This window comes from Pongo abelii, chromosome 6, assembly GCF_028885655.2.
Source record: "Pongo abelii isolate AG06213 chromosome 6, NHGRI_mPonAbe1-v2.0_pri, whole genome shotgun sequence".
Taxonomy (NCBI): domain Eukaryota; kingdom Metazoa; phylum Chordata; class Mammalia; order Primates; family Hominidae; genus Pongo; species Pongo abelii.
In genome coordinates, this window is record NC_071991.2 from 46,717,055 (window position 1) to 46,740,822 (window position 23,768).

General features: G+C 38.7%; 1 protein-coding gene across 4 annotated transcripts in view; it reads right to left on the reverse strand.

Moving 5' to 3' along the window:
• Positions 1–594: 594 nt before the first annotated feature.
• The window catches only part of STARD3NL (STARD3 N-terminal like), a 54,338-nt gene continuing 31,164 nt past the window's right edge, over positions 595–23,768 (reverse strand). For all 4 annotated transcript variants that reach the window (XM_024250156.3, XM_024250157.3, XM_054559287.2 and 1 more), the window contains 8 exons: positions 23,266–23,548; positions 16,575–16,652; positions 15,903–15,980; positions 13,943–13,996; positions 13,711–13,828; positions 11,371–11,466; positions 2,400–2,472; positions 595–1,349 (listed from right to left, as the gene is read on the reverse strand). In XM_024250156.3, the coding sequence (XP_024105924.2) occupies positions 2,417–2,472; positions 11,371–11,466; positions 13,711–13,828; positions 13,943–13,996; positions 15,903–15,980; positions 16,575–16,652; positions 23,266–23,490 (705 nt within the window). In that variant the 5' untranslated portion in view covers positions 23,491–23,548 and the 3' untranslated portion in view covers positions 595–1,349; positions 2,400–2,416. The remainder of the gene's footprint in view (positions 1,350–2,399; positions 2,473–11,370; positions 11,467–13,710; positions 13,829–13,942; positions 13,997–15,902; positions 15,981–16,574; positions 16,653–23,265; positions 23,549–23,768) is intronic.

The following is a 23,768-nucleotide window of genomic DNA, read 5'->3' on the forward strand; positions in this document are numbered from 1 at the left end:
TAGGCTCCCACGGTCTGACTTCCTAGCATATTCAAATACTATACCTCATTCCTCTTGGTCTGTGCTTAGAGAGGTTAAGACTTCTGAGCCAGACTTGGCTTCCTCTGAGGATTGGCAACATCCTACTGGTTCACCCAGCATGTCTGGGTGAGAGCTCCTTCTCAGGTTAAATTAACAACCTGATTGGCAGCTTAAGCATCATCTATGGGGTTGGTGTATATGCAACTCCAATCCTGAAACAGGAGATTCTCACTCACATAACACCATTGAGTTCTAAGGTTTTAGTCTCAAGGCCAGATATTTGAGATTTTCCTCGCCCCTTCTCCACTATGAGACGCTCATCCTGGTTAGACTCCAGCCTCCCAGCAAGCCTCCCTGTTGCACTGTTGAGATCTGATCTACTCTTAGAACAAGCACAGATAGAAGTAACTTGATATGCACAAAAGGTCAGTTTCTACCCAAGCCAGCATCATCACCACTACAGGCAATTAGGTTTTTCTTCAATGACACAATGAATGATGAAAGAAAACTAATAGACATCCTGACTTTCCATGAATCAAGGGGAATATTCATGTTTGAAAAAATAGCACACAGTATAATTTAGTTCATTTTAATTGAAATTGGCTGAACGCAAAGGAAACATGATATGAATGGTTTAAGTCATTTTGTGCATTCAAAATAAGAGTATTTCGAACATTTCAGAACAATCTCTCAGAGAAAAACATGATTTCATGATAAAAATAATACAAATGTCTGGTGACATTTTACATGTATTCGCAATTCCTCTTTCTTCCCCTTTTGCAAGTCCAACACTTCAGGCCATATACATAATGCAAAACAAGAAAAATAAAACTAGCCACATTGACATTTCAGATTTTATTACACTTTTTAAAACTGTACAAAGAGCACATGTGCATGAGTTAAAAAACAAGGGAAATGTAGGGTGTTAAAAAAGAAATACAAAATAAATCTGAGACATGAAACAAAAAAATTCCATTCTGTGAATTGAAATAAAAAGGTATCTTGCTTACTAAAAAAGTGTTACTTCAATATATTAAGTCTTTTGATTAGGAATACAGCACAAGACTTTCTTCACCTATTCGTTAACACATCAGACTCAGTCTCACTGAAGAGAGGATGAATCATGACATTACCTTACCAGCCACAGGCAGGCAACTAAATGTGCATGGATATGGTACAATGTCTGTGAGGTATTACAATAAATAAATCTTTATTAGCTGTTCAATAAAGCCAGCAGTGGACGTCACCATTTCAACTTTACTGTCAACAGGGAGACACCACTGCCTGCCTCTTTTTGCCTCGATGACTTTCTGTGAGGGTTTTTCACACTTAGAAAAAGAGAGAAGACAAAAGTATTTAAGAAATAGCATTAAAAGGCAAAATGCCACGGTCACCTTACATGTACATAAACGTCTGTGTGCTGAAGAGGGGCTGTGACAGACACATGAAGGACCATGGGTGTGGTCACACTAGAATTCATGTTAAAATATTTCAGAAAAGGCTCAACTACCAGCATGCCCACATTTTTGCTTTCTGTCTACATAACTGTGGTGGAGAGATGCGGCTGAGGTGTGCTGGGGGCTGAGGAGGCAGGCACTGGGGCTCCATGCGCCATGACCTTGGCTGCCTTTCCCACCCAGCCAGCCTCTATCCCAGCTTCCCAATGACTCACAATCTGGCAGCTTTTTCCTTCTGCGGTTAAACTGTCAGGCAGATTTGCTGCTACTACAATTTACTTCAATTGCCTTCTATTTATGAGGTTAAAATGATTTTCTTTGATGACTTAAAGGGATTTAACAATGTGTTCCACTTTGGAGCCCATTAAGCATGACTGCTTTGGATGTACAGCAGCTTTCATCTCAGAGGCTCCAAAATCCTTGAGAAATATCCCAGTGAGGGGCTGCAGTGGACCTGGTACCAGACAGTGTGGGCCTGAGCCCCAGTGCTGCCAAGTCTAGCTGTGCAACCTTGGATAAGTGACCCATTCTATGTCCCTGCTGCTTCAAATGTAAATGGAGATGATAACAGCACCTGCGTCTCACAGGACTGCTGTCCTCTTAACATAGATTAGTACTTGTCATTAAAACAATGATATGTGACTGGCATGTAGACATTCTGGCCAAGTAAACTAACATAAATTCATCTATATTCTTTAGAAATTTAGAAATCTGAGGTATTTTTCAAACCTTATAAATGTATACCTACATAAAAAATGTTAAGACACTTGGCATTAATAAAATGTGACTGATAAATTCATGCAAGTAAGACAAATCTGGCTATCCTTACACTCTTATTCTTTGAATTCTACTTTGACTCTACTCAAAGGAAATCTCCATACTTAACTACTTTGTTGTTACAGTTTCATTTCAAACACTTACTTTAACAAAAGTAGTACTCATAGTTCTAAAAGTGGTTTCTCACTGTCCTGTTTTTCTTCAGCTTCTTCAGATCCTACGTGGTGGAGAAGGGGACAAAGAAAAAGTATTTCATTCCATTACAGTAACAGACTATTTTAAATAAATATGTTTAAAATTATAACATATACACATAAAAACATTAAACATATGTTTAATCCTCAAGAGATTTAGGTTAACTGCTATTTGAAAGTTTTACTTTATTTCTTGTAACAGGAAAACCTTTAAACAATAATCTATCACTTACACTAATCTGTCAAAATGGATTTCACTTATGTACTAAGAATATCATGCAGACCAATAATTATTATCAATCACTATTCTTCCTCTGCCTCTTTGCTGACAAGCTTGTATATATTTTTTACATGCAAAAATGTTGAGCTTGGTACAAATAATTGAATCTAGGTGTTTCTAACAATGGCTGTGGCAGATGAGCGAGAGAGCAGTGAGAGGGCACTGTGGCAGTGACCACTGTCTGGCCCTTCTGGATCAATGTCTCATGAGCTTCAGGACATTCCTAGATTTGACCTGGTCATTCCACTCTGGAATCCTTTCCTTAGGATAGACCTATCCCTGAGGAAATAATCCTTATTATTCATTATGTAGATTTTCTCTCTAAAAATTAGAAAAGAAAACTAAGTGAGAATAGAAGAAAGGTTAATACCATAGTTCCATAAAATATCTTGTATCCACTTAAAATTATGGTTATATAGAATTTATAACATGAAAAATGCATACGCTGTAAGGTAAAAGCAAATGTATAGCAAATAAAACTTTATATGCCATGAGATCACATTTGATAAAATTAAAAACCAAATATATGTGTGCAAACGAGAAAGAGTAGAAGAAAATAACCGTGTAACTTTTATATATTTTTCTGGATATTTTAACATTTCTACAATAAACCTGAATTGACTTTATTAATAATTTTTAAATTATATTTTTAAAAAGCAGAATATGAATAATATAGGCAGCATGGGCACAATGATGTGAGATTAAACACACACACACACACCCCCCCCCCCCAAGAAAGAAACTAAACTGTCAACACTGATGTTACCAAATAGTTTGAAGGATACATGATTTCTAATTTTTGTTCTTTCCACTTTTTTAAATGCATGATTTTCATAATCAGAGAAGGGGAATAAAAAAAAAAGCGGAGGAGGCCCTGAGAGAAGACCAAAGTAGTGGGTGAGAGATGCCATCAATTCACACGTAAAAACTGCAGCCTCTCTCAACTGCGCCTGAACGTTGTTAGATAACACACTTTAAAAAGCACATTTTTTTTTCCCCTAAGGAGAATGTCTACCTGAATTATAGCCAAGAACAAATTTGTTATAGGGAAAGAATGCCTGATAATCTGAAGAAAACATTTTAACCTGATAAATGTCACATGGTTAGGTTGAATTTGTAGTAAAAGGAATAGGTAAAGACTTAACTGTTGAAGGCTTTGCTTTCTACCCTAGTAACATGCTGTCCATCCTAGAGACAGGAGGTGGTGAGCTGCCTGTCCTCACTGTGGAAGGAGGCTGGGGAAGATAGTCACACCAGATCTTCCCGTTCCCAAGCTCACTTCAACCTGCTAGGCCAGCGGCACTGAAACCACAGTGAGTTGCCATGTCTTGGAATTATTTGGGAGTCCTAAATAAAGCTAAACCCTTAATTAAAACATAACAGTATGTCTTCTTTACATATTTTAAAACTTCTTGCTATGGCCAAGTGAAGAAGTCAATAAATCCTCTCCCTGAAAAGCACCCCCAAAATGTGGCAAAATGGGCAAAACTAGCCATCTCACCACTGGAGAAATGACCAAAAGTATACAACAACTGGAGAAATGTTTACGTTTGAAACACTGCAGAATTCAGGGAATAGCAGTCGTGTCTTGCCTGGAGCTGCTCCTGTTCTTCTCCAACCTCCCAATACCCAGCTCAATGGGCATGGAGGTTCTGCTAGGGTGAGGCAGGCCATGGGGACTGGCAATAAAGCTACTCAGTTGAAGAGAGATCGCTTAGTTTGGAGTGGGGAGCCACGGTCATGCCCAGTGACACTGACGGTGAAGTGACAAATTCAGAGGCAGGTGAGCAGAAAGGGCCAACTACTCTGGGAGCCTGAGTTGTGGTCACCACTGGGACAAGCATATGCCCAGCTGGTGTTGTCTCCATGCACAGAGGAGACCCAAGAGAGCGCAAGCCAGCCAATTAGCCTGAGCCCTAAGCATACGCACAGAGAGCAGGAAAGGACTTAGCAGAAAGTAAAAGCTGGGGAGGACTTGAAAATGGCCTGAACTCTGAAGGTGCTATCCAACCTATGTACATTTCTACCTGGCAGAGGATGGAAGCCTTGATTCAGGTATTTGAGTGCAATACTCTGTGTAATCACTAGGTAGGCTCTGCCTAATCAGTAGGCTCTAGACATGGGTAACTCCTAGGAAGCTAGGCTTAAAAATATAGGCAAGAATTAATGGACAATAAAACAAAAAACTGAGAGAAAACAGAAGCAGCCACACATCCCAGGGTGTATAGATCTCACAGATTTGACACAGATGATTTACTAAACAAATAAAGAGCAAGAACAGCAATGTTTTAGGAAAAAAATCAGAATCCAGAGTTACTTTATTTTCAGCAAAATACTTTTCATCAAAAAAAAAAAAAAAAAAAAAAACAAGATAGGTAAAGAATCAAGAAAGTGTGACCATTCCGAGGAAAAAATGACAGTCAAAACAAAACAATCTCTGAGTGAAAGAAAAAGACTGAAGAAAATTGAAGTGCTCAGAGACATCAAGCATATCAACCAACCATGTAATGGGAATCCCAGAAGGAGGAAAATGTCAGAAAAATGTTTGAAGAATTAATGGTTCAAATTTCTCAAATTGGCTGAGAAATATTAATCCACACATTTTATAAGGAGAATAAACACAGATTAGGATATATACAAAGAGATCCACATGCAGACACATCCGTGTCAACCTGCTGAAAGCCAAGGAATGCATTCAAATGAAAACACAACATATCAAAATTCATGTGAGATCACTAAAGCAATTCCTAGAGGAAAATTTATGGCTTTAAATGGCTATATAAGAAAAGAAAAAAAAAGTATCAAATCAATCATATAAGTATTCATCTTAAGAAAGCAGAATTAAAAAATAAAAATTGGTTTGGCACAAAATCAGTTTATAGTAAACTGATTTTAGCAAACGTGTCAAATCAGTACAATGGGGAAAGGCTGTCTTTTCAAGAACTGGTGCTGTTCAACTGAATATCCAAAAGCAAGAGAATGAATTAATCCCTTACCTCCTCCATATTTGAAAATCAATTCAAAATGTATTGTAATCTTAATTGAAAGATGTAAGACTAAAAAACCTTTTAGAAGAAAATGTAGGAGAAAATCTTCATGTCATAGAGTTAAGGTAAAGAGTTCCTAGATATGACCACAAATATATTATCCATAAGAGAACAAATTCATAAACTACACTTAATCGAAATTTTAAAACTTGTGCTTCAAAAGACTCTATGAAGAAACGAAAAGACAAATAATAGACTGGGAAAAATATTTGTAAATCATATATGAAAGCACTTTTATCTAGAATGTGTAAAGAATTCTTACAACTCAATAATAAAAAGACAACACAATTAAAAATATGGCAAAAGACTTGAGATAGATTTTTCTCTAAATAAGACTTATGAATTACATATAATAGAAATATGAAAAATATCTCAGTATCACTACAAACATACAAATTAAAACCACAATGAGATACCACTTTAAACCTGCTAGCCTGGCTATAATCAAAAAGACCCGATACTAAGCATTGGTGAATATATGGAGAAACTGAAATGCATATACAGTAATCTCCCTTATCCCTGGATACCTGAAAGTGCAGATAGTACTGTATCCTATCAATATTATGTTTTTTCTTATACATACATACCTATGAAAAAGTTTACCATATGACGAACATGATAAAGTTCAGCATATGATTTTTTTTTTCTTTTCTTATTAAGTTGAGAACTGTCACCTTTTCACTTAAAGGAAGCACTTTATGGTTTCTTTTTGGCATATATGAATTGTCAGAATTACTACTTTTCCATTTTTAAGTGAAATAAGGATTACTTGAACACAAGCACTGTGATACTGGGATGGTCAATCTGATAACCTGGATGGCTCCTAAGTGACTACCAGGTGGGTGGTGCACGCAGTGTGGATCTGCTGGACAGAGGGATGATTCACGTTCCGGACAGGACGAAGCAGGAGAGTGTGGGATTTCATCATGCTACTCAGAACGGCACACAATTAAAAACTTATGGACTGTTTATTTCTGGAATTTTCCATTTAATATTTTCAGACCTCAATTGACCTCAGGTAAGTGAAACTGTGGATAAGAAGGGACTACTGTACATTATTGGAGGGAACGTAAAATAAAACAGCCACGATCAAGAACGGTTTGACAATTTTAAAAAAAGTTAAACAGAAACCTGCCACATGACCAGCCACAAAAAGGAGCAAAACACTGATATATGCTACAACATGGTTGGTCCTAAAACCTTATGCTAAGCAAGAGGCTGGATGCAAAAAGCCATGTATCATATCACTACATTTACATTAAATGCCCAGGAAAGGTAAATTTGTCAAGATACAAAGATCAGTGGTTACTTAGGATTAGAGGTAGAAGTGAGGATTAACTGCAAATGAGCATGAAAGAAGTTTTTCAAGTAATGAAACTGTCCCAAAATTACATTGTAATGTTGATTAAAAATTTATAAATTTACTAAAAATCACGCAATTATACATTTACAATGGATGAGTTTTATTATATGCAAATTACACCTCAATCAAGCTTTTTTAAAAAGTCAGTATTGTTCAGTATCCCTGGCAATGACTTTTCAATAATTTTCAAAATTTTAATTAAAAGGTAGAAAAAACTGTGTTTCAAATCTATTCACTACACATACGGCGATCATAGAAATGATCATCTAAACAAGAACACTGCTGAGAGATACAAGGGCTTCTAATAATAACTATATGGGGCAAACAGAAGAAGGCAAGGCTGCTGCAGGCAAACCAGGATGCATGGCTACTCTGGGGAGGTGGCAACTTAGAATTGCAATGAATGCCTTATCTAGACTTGCACAGGACAGGTTATATTATGCAATTGAGCAATTCCTCATTTTAAGTTAATCTTTCCATGGTTTAGGAGGTGAAGAATTACCCTTTCTTCAGCTTCACAACTGGTTCACTTATGCTCTCTGACCACACCTAATTTCAACGCAGTCATCTGAGAGAGGATCATGCTTCCTCATTCTTTCCATTTAATACAAAGGGATGCAGGATGTGGTCTGATCAACAAGCAAGCCTGCAAACAAACTATTTTTATATCCTTTACAAGTATATCTAATAAACCGTGCTATCCCTGTGATACTAAAATTCAGGCTGCTCCTTTACAAGGAAAAATGCTAACATTTTTGTTTATGGTACCTCCTATTTCTTTCCATTTTCTTTTCATCCCTTTCTTCAACAGTTATAAGTCTAATATAAGCCAGGTACTGTATTAGGTGGTGGAGCAAAAAGACAAAAAAAGGCACGTTAGGCCTTTTTCGGACGCCCTCATGTATACCAGGGAAGTCAGTGCTGTAGCAGGGCAATGGCAGCTTAGAACCTCAAGCTACTGAAAGGCTTCAATTTTTAGCTATTGGCATAAGGGAAAAGCTTTGCTCTAGAGTAGTCTTTTTTTTCTAGGTATATTAATTCCAGTAACAGTTTTCATTTTTAATTCTTTCCTAAATTGAACATTCAGACAATGCAAATATAATAAGGTAGTCCACTCTGCCCACTCCTTCTCTGCCCATTAGTAACCTGTCTTTAGTCAAACAAAGCAGCTACACAGTGGAACACCATGAAAATGTTTTGTTCTTGTTCACCTTCCCAACTCAAGGAAATGGTAATGCTCCAGAGTACCACTAGGTGGTGGTAAATGATAAAGGTGAAATGCAGATGGATCCCATAACTAGAAAGCTTGATGAAGCATGCTTGAGGCCGTGTTCCTCATGTCACTACTATTCTGTTCTGAACTCTAGTTAAGAAAATACATTAGTACTGAGAACCTGTATTAGTCTTAGAAAAAGTAGAGATGCATGAACTCTAATATGAATTTCCTTTTTTCAAAGAGTAAAGTCCTATGACACAAAACATCTCAATGAAATAATCCTTATGAGGTAAGAATTTAATACTTAATTCTAGTTTTTACTGTTTTAGAAACAGATTTTCTACTAATCCATATCTGTATTTCATCTGGCTCCATGTTTCTGTGTTGTACGCTGCTTTCAGATCCAACACCAACAGTCCGGAATCTCAAGTTACTTGTAGTTCCTCCAGTACACTGATATTTCACATTGCTGTACCTTCAATCATTCAAGGCTCTTTCTGTCTGGAATCTCTTTTATCACTCTGTGTGTGTGTGTGTGTGTGTGTGTGTGTGTGTGTGTGTGTTAAAATATTAACTAGGCCTAATGTAGGGAATACAATGATGTAGTCTCTAACTCAAGTTTACAACCCAGCAGTAGAAACAGACCAGGTCAATGCTGAAGGCAGTGCAGACAACATACGATGACAGGGCTGTAGAAGAGGTTCCAAAGAACATGGTGAGGATGTTCTAAGACTGCCGGGAGTGACGGGAAGGGTAGGCATGGCTGGGAAGAACGTGGGAACATGTGAGCAGACACTAGGATTACAAAGGAGATCATGTTCAGTATGGAAACAGCAAGGGGGACAATAGCTGGAGGGCTCTAGAGCACAGCACTTTCAGAAGAGCTATGAACAGCACACCAGAAGGCAGTCACAAGGTGAGAAGCTAGACAACTGGTGACAGTGTCCACAGGGGCACTTCCAGTCAGGCTAAGATCTGCTGATTTCTTTATCCTTTATGCTACTGAAGGCTTTTGAGCAGGGGACTGGCATGACCAAGTCTATATTTTCATAAACACCAAGAGGCTAATATACTTTAGCAGTTATAAGCATGAACTCTAGCACTGGACCCCAGCTTCAAATCCCAGCTGCACCACTTATTATTAGTGTGATGTTGGGTAAATTGCTTCAGTTCTCTGTGCCTCATTTGCTCATCTCTACATTAGGGATAATACGAGTTTTACATCACAGAGTGGAGGCACTTAGCAAACATCTAATATGCCAGGCATTAAGAATATGAAAATAGGTTAGACACAATCTTACAAGAGATCAGTGGTAAGACACAGATTTGTAAAAAATGAATGTAATGGAGGAGTGATTAGACACTATGGTTTGTGATCTGTATCTCAGAAGATAAGCAGACAAGGGAAGAGTAAATGAGTGAATATTAATAAAGCTTAGAACAGCGCCTGACACTTTAAAAAGTGTTAGCAATTTTAAAAATAGTGTTTTTTTACCATAGAAAAATATATTTAACATAAAATTTACCACTTTAACCATTTTTAAGCATGCCATCCAGTGCATTAAGTTCATCTACGCTCTTGTGCAGCCATCATCACCATTCTGAGAATTTGACTTCTCTAGGTATCTCATCTAAGTGAAATCATACGACAGTCATTTTGTGTCTGGCTTATTTACTTAGCATAATGTGTTCACAGTTCATACATGTTACAGTATGTGTCAGAATTCTATTCTTTTCTTTCTTTTTTTTTTTTTAATAGAGACAAGGTCTCCCTATGTTGCCCAGGCTGGTCTTGAGCTCCTGGGCTCAAGCGATCCTCCTACCTTGGCCTCCCAAAGTGCTGAGATTATAGGCATGTGCCACTGTGCCCAGCTTTCCATTTCTTTTTAATGCAGAATAATATTACATTGTATGTACATACATGTTGTTTATCCACTCATCTGCTGACAGCTGTTTGATTTGTTTCCACCATTTAGCTACTGTGAATAATGCTGCTATGAGCGTGGGTATACACGTATCTGCTGTAGTCTCTGCTTTCACTTCCTTTGGGTACATACCCGGGGGTAGAAGTGTTGAATCATATGGTAACTCTATGTTTAATCTTTTACGGAAACACCACACTGTCTTCTGCTGGGGCTATACCATTTTACATTCTCACCTGTAATGCACAAGGGGTCCAATTTCTCCATATCATCACCAAAACTTATTTTCTGTCTTTTTGTTTGGTTTTGCTTTTTGTAATAGTCATCCTAATGGGTATGAAGCGGTATCTTGTTGTGGTTCTGATTTGCATTTTCCTAATGATTAGTGATGTTAAGCATCTTTTATGTGCTTATCGGCCATTTGTTTATCTTCTTTAGAGAAATGTCTATCAAAACCTTTGCATATTTTTTAATCAGGTTGTTTATTTTTGTTGTTGAGTGTAATTGTTATTTTTAACAGAGCACTCTGGTTGCTGGTTAGTGAAACACAAAAGGCTGTTGCAGAAACTGCAGAAAGTAATGCTGAAATGAGGTTGGAGCTGATAAGAAGTGGCAGGATTTGAATGAGAAAATGGAGGTAGAAATAAGGGAGAGAGGATGGAAATAGCTTAGTGAATGATGAGATGTGAGCCATAAGAACGGGGTGGAGCCAACAGTGAGGCTCTGGTGTTTGATCTGGGCAACTGGGTGGACAGTGCTGCCATTCTCAGACATGGGAGTCCTAGACGGAGGTTGGTTTGGTGATGAACTGCAATAATGAGAGCATTGAGACCCTTCCCCTTCTCTGTGTGTCTTCTAAGATACACATCACAAACCATGGTGTCTAATCACTCCTCCATGACATTTACTTTTACAACTCTGTGTCTTACCACTGGTTTCATGTGAGACCGTGTCTCACCTATTTTCATATCCCTAATGCCTGGCATGTTAGATATTGCTAAGTATATTGAGAAATAGAGGGGGTAGGGAGAGGGAGGAAGAGCAGAGCCTTTGAATGAGAGATACAAGCACAAATAATAATCAAGTTTTTTACCTGCTTCAGATTCAGGAGGGGAATAAAACTGACCATCAGAAAGACCACCAGGTATAAGTGCTGCCCTCTCTGAAGCATCCTGAACTATCAGGAGTCCTGGAAGAGAAGAAATTCAGATGTTGGGAATGAGGTCACCTTTCTGGTAGCTTTTCGGCAAGATTAAGTAAAATAAAATGGTATTATTATTACAATGAAATACCTTTAGAAAAAGAGGTACTTTAAAAAGTTTCAACCAAACAATAAGTTTCATTAACAAATGACAAACAATACTGTAAGGACAGATAGCTAAGCAGTTTAAATAAGTGCCTCATGAGGCTGGGCATAGTGCCTCACACCTGTCATCACAGCACTCCGGGAGGACAAGGATGGAGGATCGCTTGAGCCCAGGAGTTTGAGACCAGCCTGGGCAACATAGCAAGACCCTGTCTCTATAAAAAATTTAAAAATTAGCCGAGTGTGGTAGCGCATGCCTGTAGTCCCAGCTACTGGGGAGGATTGCTTGAGCCCAGTAAGCTGAGGCTGCAGTGAGCCATGATTGTGCCACTGCACTTCACAAAGTGAGACCCTGTCTCAGAATAAATAACTCAGTATTTACATCTTTCCCTTGTGAGTACCTGCCTTCCTACAAAAAAGCACAATATCAAAACCAAAACACAAAGTAAAATAAAAAACATGGTCAGCTCCTACAAATGGTCTGCTGGCTACATCTGGTTAGAGAGATACCAGATGTAAAGTGCAATACAGGGATGGCCTTTTATAAATATATAAACAACAATCAAGATGACAAATATTTATGCAGCAAGAAGGTTTCAAAAGAAAAAAAGTGTCTTAAAAAAGCAAAGAAAAGGTAAGAAAACAGGATGTGAACAGCTGAGGAACACTAACACATGCAAGGCCATCAATACTTAAGTTCTTTTGACTGAAAGCTGAGTTAACCTTAGGATAAAGTTGGAGGAAGCACCAGGCCAAATAGCAGATACCAGGTATGTGTGTCATACATGCTACTGACAGTGAAAATAAGTGCTAATTTAAAATTTTCATTAATTGTGTGTTCTGCTTTATTAGTCACTTCGAATGTGGTTTAATCCCATAACCATTCAAGCCTCAGTCATAGTAATAGTTATGTTTTCAACAAAGTTCAGTTTTATATTTATATACAATTAAAAAAAGACTTTTATTAGCTTTACTTATAACTTCTCCAAAATACACTTTCACAAAGGAATAGAGGGCATAGGATAGAAGGTACAACTCGGTCTGATTAATGGGTTTTTAAAATCTACTCTTGAATTATTCTTTTCTTATATATTTCTTCTATGTAAATGAGATTTTCCAAAATAAAACCACTTGCAAGATTATTTTGTATCCTGCTGTTTTTTGAAGTTATAATCATGCTTAACTTTCTGTCAGATACTTTTTTTTTTCCTATGAGGCAGGGCAAATTGAGCCAGATGACCAGCAGAGGCATAAAAACAGCATGTCTTGAAACTGCATGGGCGTCTGAAATGAGCTTTGATCGTTTCACCTTTAAGATGGGTGGGTGCGGCATGTGGGCTTCCATTAAGGACATTATGTGGAGAAGAATTTCAGCTTGGTAACTTACCACAAAGCTTAATCAATCATTTGGCCTTCCTAGTGAATATTCTGGGATGCTGAAAGCCATGATGAGATTATAGCAGCTTTGGCAGGATTCATGAGTACACCTTGTTAGCTATGACTCAGCTACTCAGAGGATGGTGAAAGGCTGAGCATCGCTCTGGCTTGCTGTCATCCTCCTGTGAATAATCTTCATTCTAAACCCACCAATGGTCCCCAGCCCTAGGCATTTAACTGTTCTAACAGCAGCCCATCTGAAGCCACCAACTGCTGTATGGATCACAATGGGAGACTTTGGAGAATCAATGGCTTGTATTTAGAATAGTTGCTTCCACTCACTTAAAATTGGTTTTATTTTCTCTGCCCCTAAACAGCACAGTTCTGTTTATACGCACAAAATGCTTAGTGTCCTGCCTATTGCTAATAGGGAGAAAATAACAAGCTGTCTGGGGAGAAAGAAGTGCTGGCTATTTTCTGTTATTGCTTGAATGCCCTTTTCACCAGTGTTCACATTCTCTTCCAGGGGAAGCCTGGCCCGATAGCTGGAGAAAGGAGCTGCTTTCTGTTACTTACCCTTTCATCCACCCAACCCTTCTCTCGATTTCTGCTGTAGCCACTAAAGAATGGAGACCCCACCTCTGCCCAACTCTACCCATTTGCAGCCCCATTCACACCAAGACACCACATCTCTTCCTCCCAGCTTGGTACCCAGTGCGCCTCAGGAGGCTGACTTTGAGAGGAACTTACTGTTTTCTTCTTCTGCTTCTTGAGGTAACACTTTGAAATCCAGGAACCACGTCTCAATCCAGGCAAGGATGAATGAAATGATGGGCAGCACATAGCCAAAAGCCCCTTGAGAGAAAAGCTGGAAGAAAAGATATGACCAGGAAAGGGAAATGCAGTTACCACAAACTCATACTGGACAACGAGGCTTCATCACTGAAGATGGTAACTGTATAGAAAAAGTGGTAGGCCATACCTTCGAAAGGATCACTTTTGCTAGTAAAAAGGCACTGGTCACTGCCGTTGTCAACTGCAAGACACATAATCCAGCACTATTCACATTAGGCATCTCACACTGTGAAGGTACCTCCCTCTTCACAAGAGACCCGTCTGAGCCAGGAGCAGGCAATGCCTGAAAAACCTGTGCCTAGCCTGGCTCCTTCCCATATCACTCAGTCTCTATCCCCTAGACCCACACTAGGGCAAAACGGGCTTCTACATGTGACACAATCCCTAAATGACTGTGTGTGGTTTCTTCTCCCACATTTCAGCAGGCTGGTGTGCTAGGTAACTAAGTTTTATCCACCAGAAGGTACAATTCCAAAGCCTCTACAAGCACATGAAGAGACCAGCAAAGTGCATAGATAGGGCTCTCGCCAGGGGTTGTGAAGTCCAGAGATACCATAATACCTAAGCCTTGCCACTGTTCCTTCAACTAATATTTTTAACATGGTGAAACCTGACCAAAATGAATACCAATAGTAGCTTGACTGACAGAAGGGAGGACAGGGAACGCCAAGTATCTTGCTCAATAAGTATTAACAAAGTTGCAGACACACACACTCACACACATACACACACACACACAGCTGCTTGGGAGAGAAGGCAGTTTAGCATTTTATATTCTGACACTAATTAACTTTACAGGCTCACACTAAGCACTCTTTAAATACCAGCTGACTTCTCCTCCTTCCAGCTTCTAGACTCTTCTCTGCAAATGTTTTTTAAAACAAGAATCAGAAGCAATAAAATGATTTGCTAAATTAGACTTATTCAGATAATCTGAAAGCAGATATTGAAGATACTGTCTTACAGCTCTCACTGAATATCTGTATGTCAAACACGTTTCTAAAACAAACATTGAGAGGGATGGTCTGACAAATACTAGCATACATATAGGGACTCACGAATACAACATCCCAAAGGGACCTGTTGTAGAAAATGCAGAAAAATAGGAGGGTACAATCATCAAAAGCTATGATGATATCAGCAAAAGAGTATTCAGGAAAGGGAGTCAAGTCTGGCCAAGACTGCCAGCCTACATCCATAAAATGAGAGCTTCCGGATTAACAGATAGTCTGACCACTGCCCCGTGATTCTCAGAATGCTCAGAAGAGATGGCCCAGACAGACATCGCCCCCTAGTGGACTCAGGAGGGCAGCACAAGTCCTATTCCCAGCTGGAGAAACCCAGGCCTGGGCCACCCAGACCTGAGGTCTCACCCTCTAATCGCAGAACTGCAGGTTATTTCTGAGCAGTTCTCTCTAGTCTGAGGAGCTCCACATTTTCTTCCCACAGAATTGACTTATTAAAGCTTTACAAAAGGCAAATATTCAGACATCTGTCAGGCAGAATTGCTAGTAATTCTCTCAATCTCTAAATATTTATTAAGAATACCAAAGCTCTCCGTGCTAGATGCCAGGAAACAGAGGAGTTAAAAAGTCCTCGTCCTTGAGAAGTCCAAGGCAACAACAGAAAGACTGAGAGCTTTTCCCTCCAAGATGGGGGGTTGTGAGGAAGAAAGGAGGGGGTAAGGCAATTACCTAAATAAGTACGGACCATGTCATGAAAACAATCACTAAGCAGTTTCAACCAAGTAAGACATTTTCCAAATATCTCTGTGACAGAGGTACTCCTCCCATCTCTTATTTGCAAAATGAGGTAGAGGGTGGCTTGGTGCTTGGCCAGTAATCACTGTTGGGCTTCTAGATTCCTCATTTGGCTCAGCACCAAGAGACAAATCTAGTTACTCATTAACATTGGAAAGAAGCCCTGGAGTATTAAACCTACTTAAGTATGGAGGAAACGGGACTCAGGAAAGCTAGTGGGATTCCACCTGCATTAGAACTGTATCTTCTCCCAGCCCAGGCCTGTTGAAAGCAGGACTTGGCCACCAGCACTGGAGGAGATGACCCACTCATGCAGGGCATACTCACCGCTATTGCCCACCAATGGCGCAGTCTGCACACAGCATATGCAAGTATTAACACTTTAAATCGAAAAACTGCCAAAAGCTGAAAGCAAGAAAATAAAGAGATGTTTTAAAAAATATATACAAAAATGACATAGCTTTATGAAGAACTCACCAGACTGTCTTCATTACTGTGATTTAGCTGGAGACTACCAGACACTAGCACTGGTCTGTAGACCAGCATTTGGGAATCCCTGCTCTACAACTTAACGTAATAGCAAATTAGGTCTCACATTAATCTCCCATTATGAAAGAAAAAACAAGGCAAGAAAAAAAAAGATGGCATTTTCATCATCTTATTATATAAACAGGTGAATTTTCCTTTCAGTGACTAGATATGTCAATGCGTTCTATTTCAGTCATTTGAAAGAATAAAGGCTCTCCAACAAGAAAATAGGAATGGCTCCTTCTGTTGCCCTCCCTTATCTGTCATTAATCTTTTATTTCCTTGAGGTGATGAGACAATTCCTTATTTAGAGAGAGAGAACACTGAATGGGTGGGGAATTAAAAGAAAAGGAAAATATGGTCAGTGTTCAAAAGAGGAAAAAAGGGCATAGAATTTGAAGTCTATTTAGAGGAAATCTGCCTTTTGGGTCAGTTTTATCACATCTGAAATGAAACATAAAAAATACTTACAAATATATCAAAATATGAAGAATAGTAGTCATACTGCATCACCTCCTTCTCTAATGTGTTCTCAATGCCTCCATTCACCTAGAAAGGAGAGTAAGAAGCAAAAACAAGGAGAGGTTTATGTGTGGAAATAAAACAAGGGTAAGATTTCCTATCCAACTTTCCTGCCTATCTTCTCAGAACCCAGAAATGCTAAAGTGCGGAAGAACTCTCATAATTTTAATAGAAAAGGGCTGGATAGCACTCTCCAGTTCCTCAATTCTGAATTCATTCATTCAACAGATATAAATGTATAATGAAAAATAATGGCTTCTGTAGTTCATATTTGGGAAAATTAAAATGTTAAGAAAATTATTTTTTTCCTTCTAAGATAAAGTCTTCCATCATACAAAAGTATATTTTTAAAGAAGGCAATTCACCTTTATCCAGGACTACCTTACTTTCTGATCACGCTCCACAGTCTTAGGTCTTGGAAGGCTAAGACTCCCCTGACATCTGGGCAAATGTCAATGATGGCCATTAGCATGACACAGGATAGAAGTGTAAACATTCTCCGTGGTTTCTCATTTTTATTTCTCCTGGCATTTAAAGATTCTGCACTTTTATCAATTTAAATATATTTTTAACATGAATAGATAATGAAATAAGGACAGTACTAGACTCAAACCTGATACAACTTTCTGTCCTCTCCCAACTCTACTGTCAAAATAAATCTTATATTATCGAGTTCAAAATTCGACAAATGAAACTATGGAGCATAATACTTTTAAAAAATCAAGTAAGGGGACATGTGTCGGCAGCTAATGCAGCACCCAAGCAGGGTAACTGTCAGAGCCCTGCATTAGCCTGATCAGATGGAGCAAACAAATGCAGAGGGTTTAAAAAAGGACCAATGGAAGGACAGTTAACCAGAGACCTGGATAAGAGGGAAAACATTAAGGAACACCTTTGCCAGGTTCAAATTCGAATGAAAGTTGCCACAGGGAAGGGTATTCCTAGCTTAGGTATCATGTCACATATTTGTATTTGTTATGCAAAAATGAAAGCATACCATAAATACTATCCTGTGCCCTAAAATACCTTAAGGAGGTCTACATTTCTTTGTAATTAGCATGGATCCTCTGTAGACCTGCTTGGCTATAGACCTCTACAAATGAATAGAATTGAAAACCTGGGAGGAAGGAGGAATGATTGAAAGACACCCAACCATTTAGTCTCATTACTGTCTCTCCAGACTAAGGAAACTTGTCAATATCCAGAATATTATAAGAATGATTATTCCAAGCGGCCTACAGCAAACAGGGGTTCTCTACTACAGAGAGACCTCCCCTTGCTATTCCTGGGAGAACAGGAATCAAAGCAGCCCATAGAGTTTTGCAATAAACAGCCCAAAGCTTTTCTCTGGTATCTGCATACTTTAAAATGCTCTGATTTGGAGTTGCCTTTAAACAGACATTATCTAAAATTTATATCTCTATCCCTAACTTATACGCTAAATCCTCATTTCAAAATTTTTGTCTCTACCTCAAGATGTCTTAAATAAACTGACTATCTTTAGTTTCACACAAAATCCCTTCCCAGTCAGTTCTGGTACTACTCTTCTAGGTTCCATCACTGGAAACCTTAGAGTCATCTTTGCATACTGGGGATGATAAAACCGGCCTATCAACAAGTCTTCTCATACTCCTTCCTTTAGTGACTCTCAGGTTAGTTCTTTCCTTCCTATTTCCACCACCTTCCATGACATTCCTGCAACAGCTTCTGAATTCACGTTCTTACTGCCAATCTGTCCCACCTGCACACCACTGCCACAATGATCTTTATCCATTCACCAAATATTTGCTGAGCATCTATTATGCACCAGGCTCTGTTCTAAATACAGGAAATACTTCAGTAAACAAAATAATATGTCTTCATGGACATTATATTCTGGCAAGGTGAGAGAGATAGCAAATAAGAAAACAAATGCTCCACAGACAACAGAAGCAGGACAGTGACAGAATAATGAAGACATTTCAACTGATACTAGCAAGATAAGAAGTTGAATTCTACAAAAAGATACAGGAAATGAATCATTTCATATAGAAGAAACAACTAGTAGAACGGTCCCAAGATAGAAAGGAGCTTATTCCTTTCTGAAAACAGAAGAAGGCAAGCGTGCTCATCTACTGTGAGCCAGGAACAGAGGGTGGGGAGGAAGTCTGAGAGGCTTCTGGGGCTCTGCAAGCCAAAGTACAACATTTGGATTTTATTCTAAAAGCCATGCCTGCCAGTGAAGAGCTGTAACAGAAAGTGACATGATCTGACTTTTGTTTTTCACAGGTTACCCTGGCTACTGTGAGAAGAATGGATTGCAGGGTGAGAGGAAGCAGGTGACCAGCCAGCAGTGCAGTTTAGATGAGTGATAATGCGGCTTGGTTGAAGCTGGAAACAGTGGAAAAGAAGGGAAACAGTGGAAAAGAAGAGAAACAGTGGAAAAGAAGAGAAGTGGTCACATTTTGAATATATTTTAGAGGCAGATTTGACAGGACTTACTTTTAGACTGGATATGAAGCATGAAAAATACAAAACAAACAGGCAAATCAAAAATGCGTTTTCAAGTTTGGCCTAAGTCTCTGCATTTTCTTACTGATGAAGAAGGGGGAAAGCAGGTGTGTGTATGCATTGGGGGAAGCATGTTAAGTCAGACATCCAACTGGACAGGTCAAGGAGGCTGTGATGTAGACTGTGAGTCACTGACTTCTGGAAAATCTCAAAATCATGTTGTCCAATCTGCTCCAGAATCTGTAACAGCTCACCATTGCAGTAAATACAAATCCTTCTATATACCTTTTAATAACTTGAATAATCTAGCACCAGCCTACCTATTCAATTTCATTTCCAATAGGCACCTTACTTTCTAGCCAAGCTAGTATTTTCCCAGCCTCTGTCCCTGTTCCCTCCAAATACAAGCACTTGAGCATGCACTCCCCACACATAAGCACACACTCCTGCCTCAGTACTTCCATGCACTGTGATCTCCAAACCCTCTTTCCAAGCTCCCACACTGAAGGATCATCCTTCCCAGTTCATCCTCCCATCTTAACTGCCACCTATCCTTCCAAATCCAATTCACAGTCCATCTCTTCCATTCACTCCCTCAAACAGTCCAAGCCACTGATCTCCCTCATCTGAATTTCTATTATACTTGGTCACCACAATTTATAGAGCATAGTAGGAATGAGGTAATAGAATCAGAATTAGCAGGGTAATAAGTACCTGAAACTTAAATGTAACAATAGTGAGAAAACAGTAACAAGCATTTTTTTCCTCTTTCTGGGTTAAATTTATTTTAGATATTAATAAATTACATAAACTATAATCGTGCAGACCTTTGTATCTTCAAAGGGGCTGCTGTATACATCTTTCCATTTGATCTTCACATGGACCCATGAGGAAGACAAGACCAGTATTAGTTTATTAAATTGATCGAAAGGCCCAGAGAACTTATTAAACAGCTTGCCCAAGGCCAAAGACCTGGTCACGACAGCTCTAAGTCAAATTAGGAGTGTTATGGCATTTTCTAGTACGCCAGTTAGAAAATAGTAAGAAAAAAGTCACTAAGCACTGATAAAGGCTTTTTTTTGAACCATAGTCTCAATCAAGTATCAAAAGCTAAAAAGAAAACCAGATTCCTTTTGACTGTCACTACTTTGATCCCTGTTCACACTGTCTACAGAGTCTAGGAGAGAGTCTGCAGAGGGAAAAGAGTCCTCAGGGAACGCAAGCCATAATTAATTCCAGATCTAACTTGGGAAATCAGTCTACTCAAAGGTGGACCACGAGGCCTTGGATAGAATCAAAACCATCCTTTTGACTGACCGAAAAGAGATCAGCAGCCCTAAGATCTTCTAGAAGGAAAATGCACTAAGGTGGTGTTAGGCTTCTCTGGCTCACCCGAGCCCTGCATTTGAGGCTGGGATGGTGCCAGTCAGGTCCCTGTGGCAAAAAGGGAAGGTGGCTAAGGTGAAAGTCATACATGAAGGCAAAGTAGTTTGGTTATTGTTATAATTGCAAAGAACAGCTGGTTCCCCATATTCTAAAGGCGTAAGCACCCTTTATGACATTTTCTTTCTTCTTTTAAAGACTACATCACAAGGCAGTATAAGATTATGTGCCACATTTATTCAGCTAAACTCTAAATCCCATACAGTTTTTTTTGGTAGAGCTTGCAACACATGAATTAGAAGCCTGTTCTCTGGCATTTGGTAAATGTAAAGACATGTTTTAAAAAACGGATTTGAATGATTAGAGAGTTACAGAGAGACAATAAAGCAAAATGAATGGTACTGCGTGTAGTGAAAACGCCAGGTCAAGACTGACAATTCAAAACAAGTAGAACTAGAAATTGGGCATCGAAAAACAATCATACTAAAAAAAGTCCTGATGTTCTTGCTTGATCATATACCCTTTTCCAATCTTTTAATTTTACAGCTGGGGAAACTAGTAGTTGGTGGAAAAGTGAGGATAAAAACACATTTCTAAATTGCTATGCCTGGTGATTTTTAATTTATAACATGTTGCATGCAGATGTAAACAGATAACTTGTCTGTGAACAAGAACAGGGGGCAGCCTACTTCATTTCCACTTCCCTGGACAAAACAGAAAGGAGAGAAATGAGAAGTGTGATCCCATGAAACCCACAGTTCTACCCCATGACTTTCCTCATTTAAAGGCACACAGTGATATAAGCAGCCAAAGCAATGAATGCCTGGACTTGCTGTTGACGTTAAAATAAATTTAAAGTGTGCCCCCTTAAAACTACTGATGTGTTTTCTGTTAAAAGATGCATTTCCGGCCAGGCGTGATGGCTCACACCTATAATCCCGGCACTTTGGGAGGGCAAGCCAGGCGGATCATGAAGTCAGGAGATAGAGAACAGTGTGGCCAACACGGTGAAACCCTGTCTCTACTAAAAATACAAAAAAATTAGCAAGGTGTGATGGTGTGCACCCTGTAGTCCCAGCTACTCTGGAGGCTGAGGCAAGAGATTTGCTTGAAGTCAGGAGGTGGCAGTTGCATGAGCCAAGATCGTGTCACTGCGCTCCAGCCTCTGTGACAGAGCAAGACTCCGTCTCAAAAAAAAAAAAAAAAGATGCATTTCCTTTTCATCTCTCATTACATAGCTATAGTTTTGAAATCATATTACTCCTTTAAACTATACATTAATTAAAATATTTTCCTTAATGTGCACATGTGCAACACATAGCAAAAAGAGACTCTAAATTACTATGTCATATCACTGGGCTGTCTGGTTATAAACAAAACTTAGGCATTCCCACAGTGCAAAATTAACAGAAGAAAAATCTGTAAACAGAAACTTAACAGTGGACTCATGTTCCATGTTACTGTGATTATGGGACAAACATTATTTTCTAATGTAACTGTCTGCTTTCATAATGAGTTTAGTTCCTCTATTAGGATTCATGATGATATTAAATGAGATTCAGTGATCCTAATTATTAAGAGATTAGAGTTTAGAATTGAAATTATGCTATGAATTAGAATACTAATCAAAAATTAGATTAAGATGTTGCTTCTTGCTGTTAAAAGGCAAAATTTTAAATAATTTTCAAACAGGAATCTCAGCATCTTTTCATATCTTCTGTACTATAATAAATTCTCATAAAGCATCTAGCACTGTGCCTAGCAAAGAGTAACCCCCTAAAAATAAACAACAGGGAATAATTATTACTACCTAGGTCTTAGCAAACATTTCCTGGAAATAAATGAACTGCTGAAAATAGGAAAGCAGACACTTTTTGCTTGTGAGGAAAACCTTCTGGAGGAGCTCACCTATTGGTTGGTAAGAAACGTAAACAATCAGACCAAAGGCTTTGGGAAGAAAACACATATATTGGGTTAAATAAAAAATATTATTAAAATGAGTTTCATCTGTTTATTTTGATTTTTATTAATGTGGCAACTAGAGAATTTTAAATTACATACTTAATAGTTTGCATTATATTTCTATTGGACAGTACTGGTCTAAACAATTAGTTGGTAATACAGAATAACTGCATAAACCTCCAAATGCCTCCAGGACAACTTTTCCGATGAAATATAAATAAGTAATCTCTTTGCAAGAAAGTAAAGAACAAACATATGCAAAATCTTAAACCTGGGAACTAGAAAAGTACATGAAACATCTAAAACATATCCCAAAAGCATTCTACATTTTCTGGAGGAAGGATGGGTAAACTTTTTCTGAAAAAGACTAGAGAACAAATATTTTTGCCTTTGTGGGTCAGAGGGTCTCTGTCACAACTATTCAACTGCAACTACTCAGTGCAAAAGCCAGCCATAAACAATATGTAAACAGACAGGCCTGGCCGCATTCCAATAAAACTTTATTAAAACAGGCCTACTGAATTTGTCTTACAGCCTATAGTTTGTCAACTCCTGTTACAGAGCAAAATACCAGGAATTCAAATTTCAAAACCCCAGACAACATGAGTTTTAAACTGATCACATTTGCCTTAAACAATAATATTAAAGAACAAGAAAGGTCCAAATCAGCAGGAGAAGAGCAATGGCTTCATTTGGAAACAGATGGAAATTACTAAATGAAACAAATGATAAGAAAAACGAACAAAAAAACCCTGTTGTCTCTGGAAACACTTCTTAAAAAGTTATGAATGAATCACCTACTTACATTTAACTCTATTATCCACAGTAACGTTACAAATAAGAGGTCAAAGGTGACAAACAAACAGAAAGTCCTCCTGACATCAGATATGCCTTTCTTTTCCCTTCCTTCATAGGACTCAATCCTGGCCATGAGTTGTGTGGGGTTGATGGAATGGACGTTGCGCAGAGAAGCATGGGAGCTCTGGCTCCCGGTGAGAGCGTTCTCCATGTCTTCTGGCAGGTGGTTCATCCTGGAGGAGGGTTATGGGAGCCTTTTTCCAACCTCACCATCCCTAAAGAGAAGACACCTTTGGGAAATAAAAAAGAGACACCATGTTAAATCCAAGCTGATCAAACATAACTGTGCAACCCTCTCCACTGTGCAACTATTTCTCTAACTGAACAACAGAGTACCTTGACTGATTTATGTTTTCATGAAGACATAAAGAGAAAGAGAAATGAGAAGCAACACATAATGTTTTAGAGCAATACTACGAAATAGCTATTTTAGCAAACAATGGCAATAGA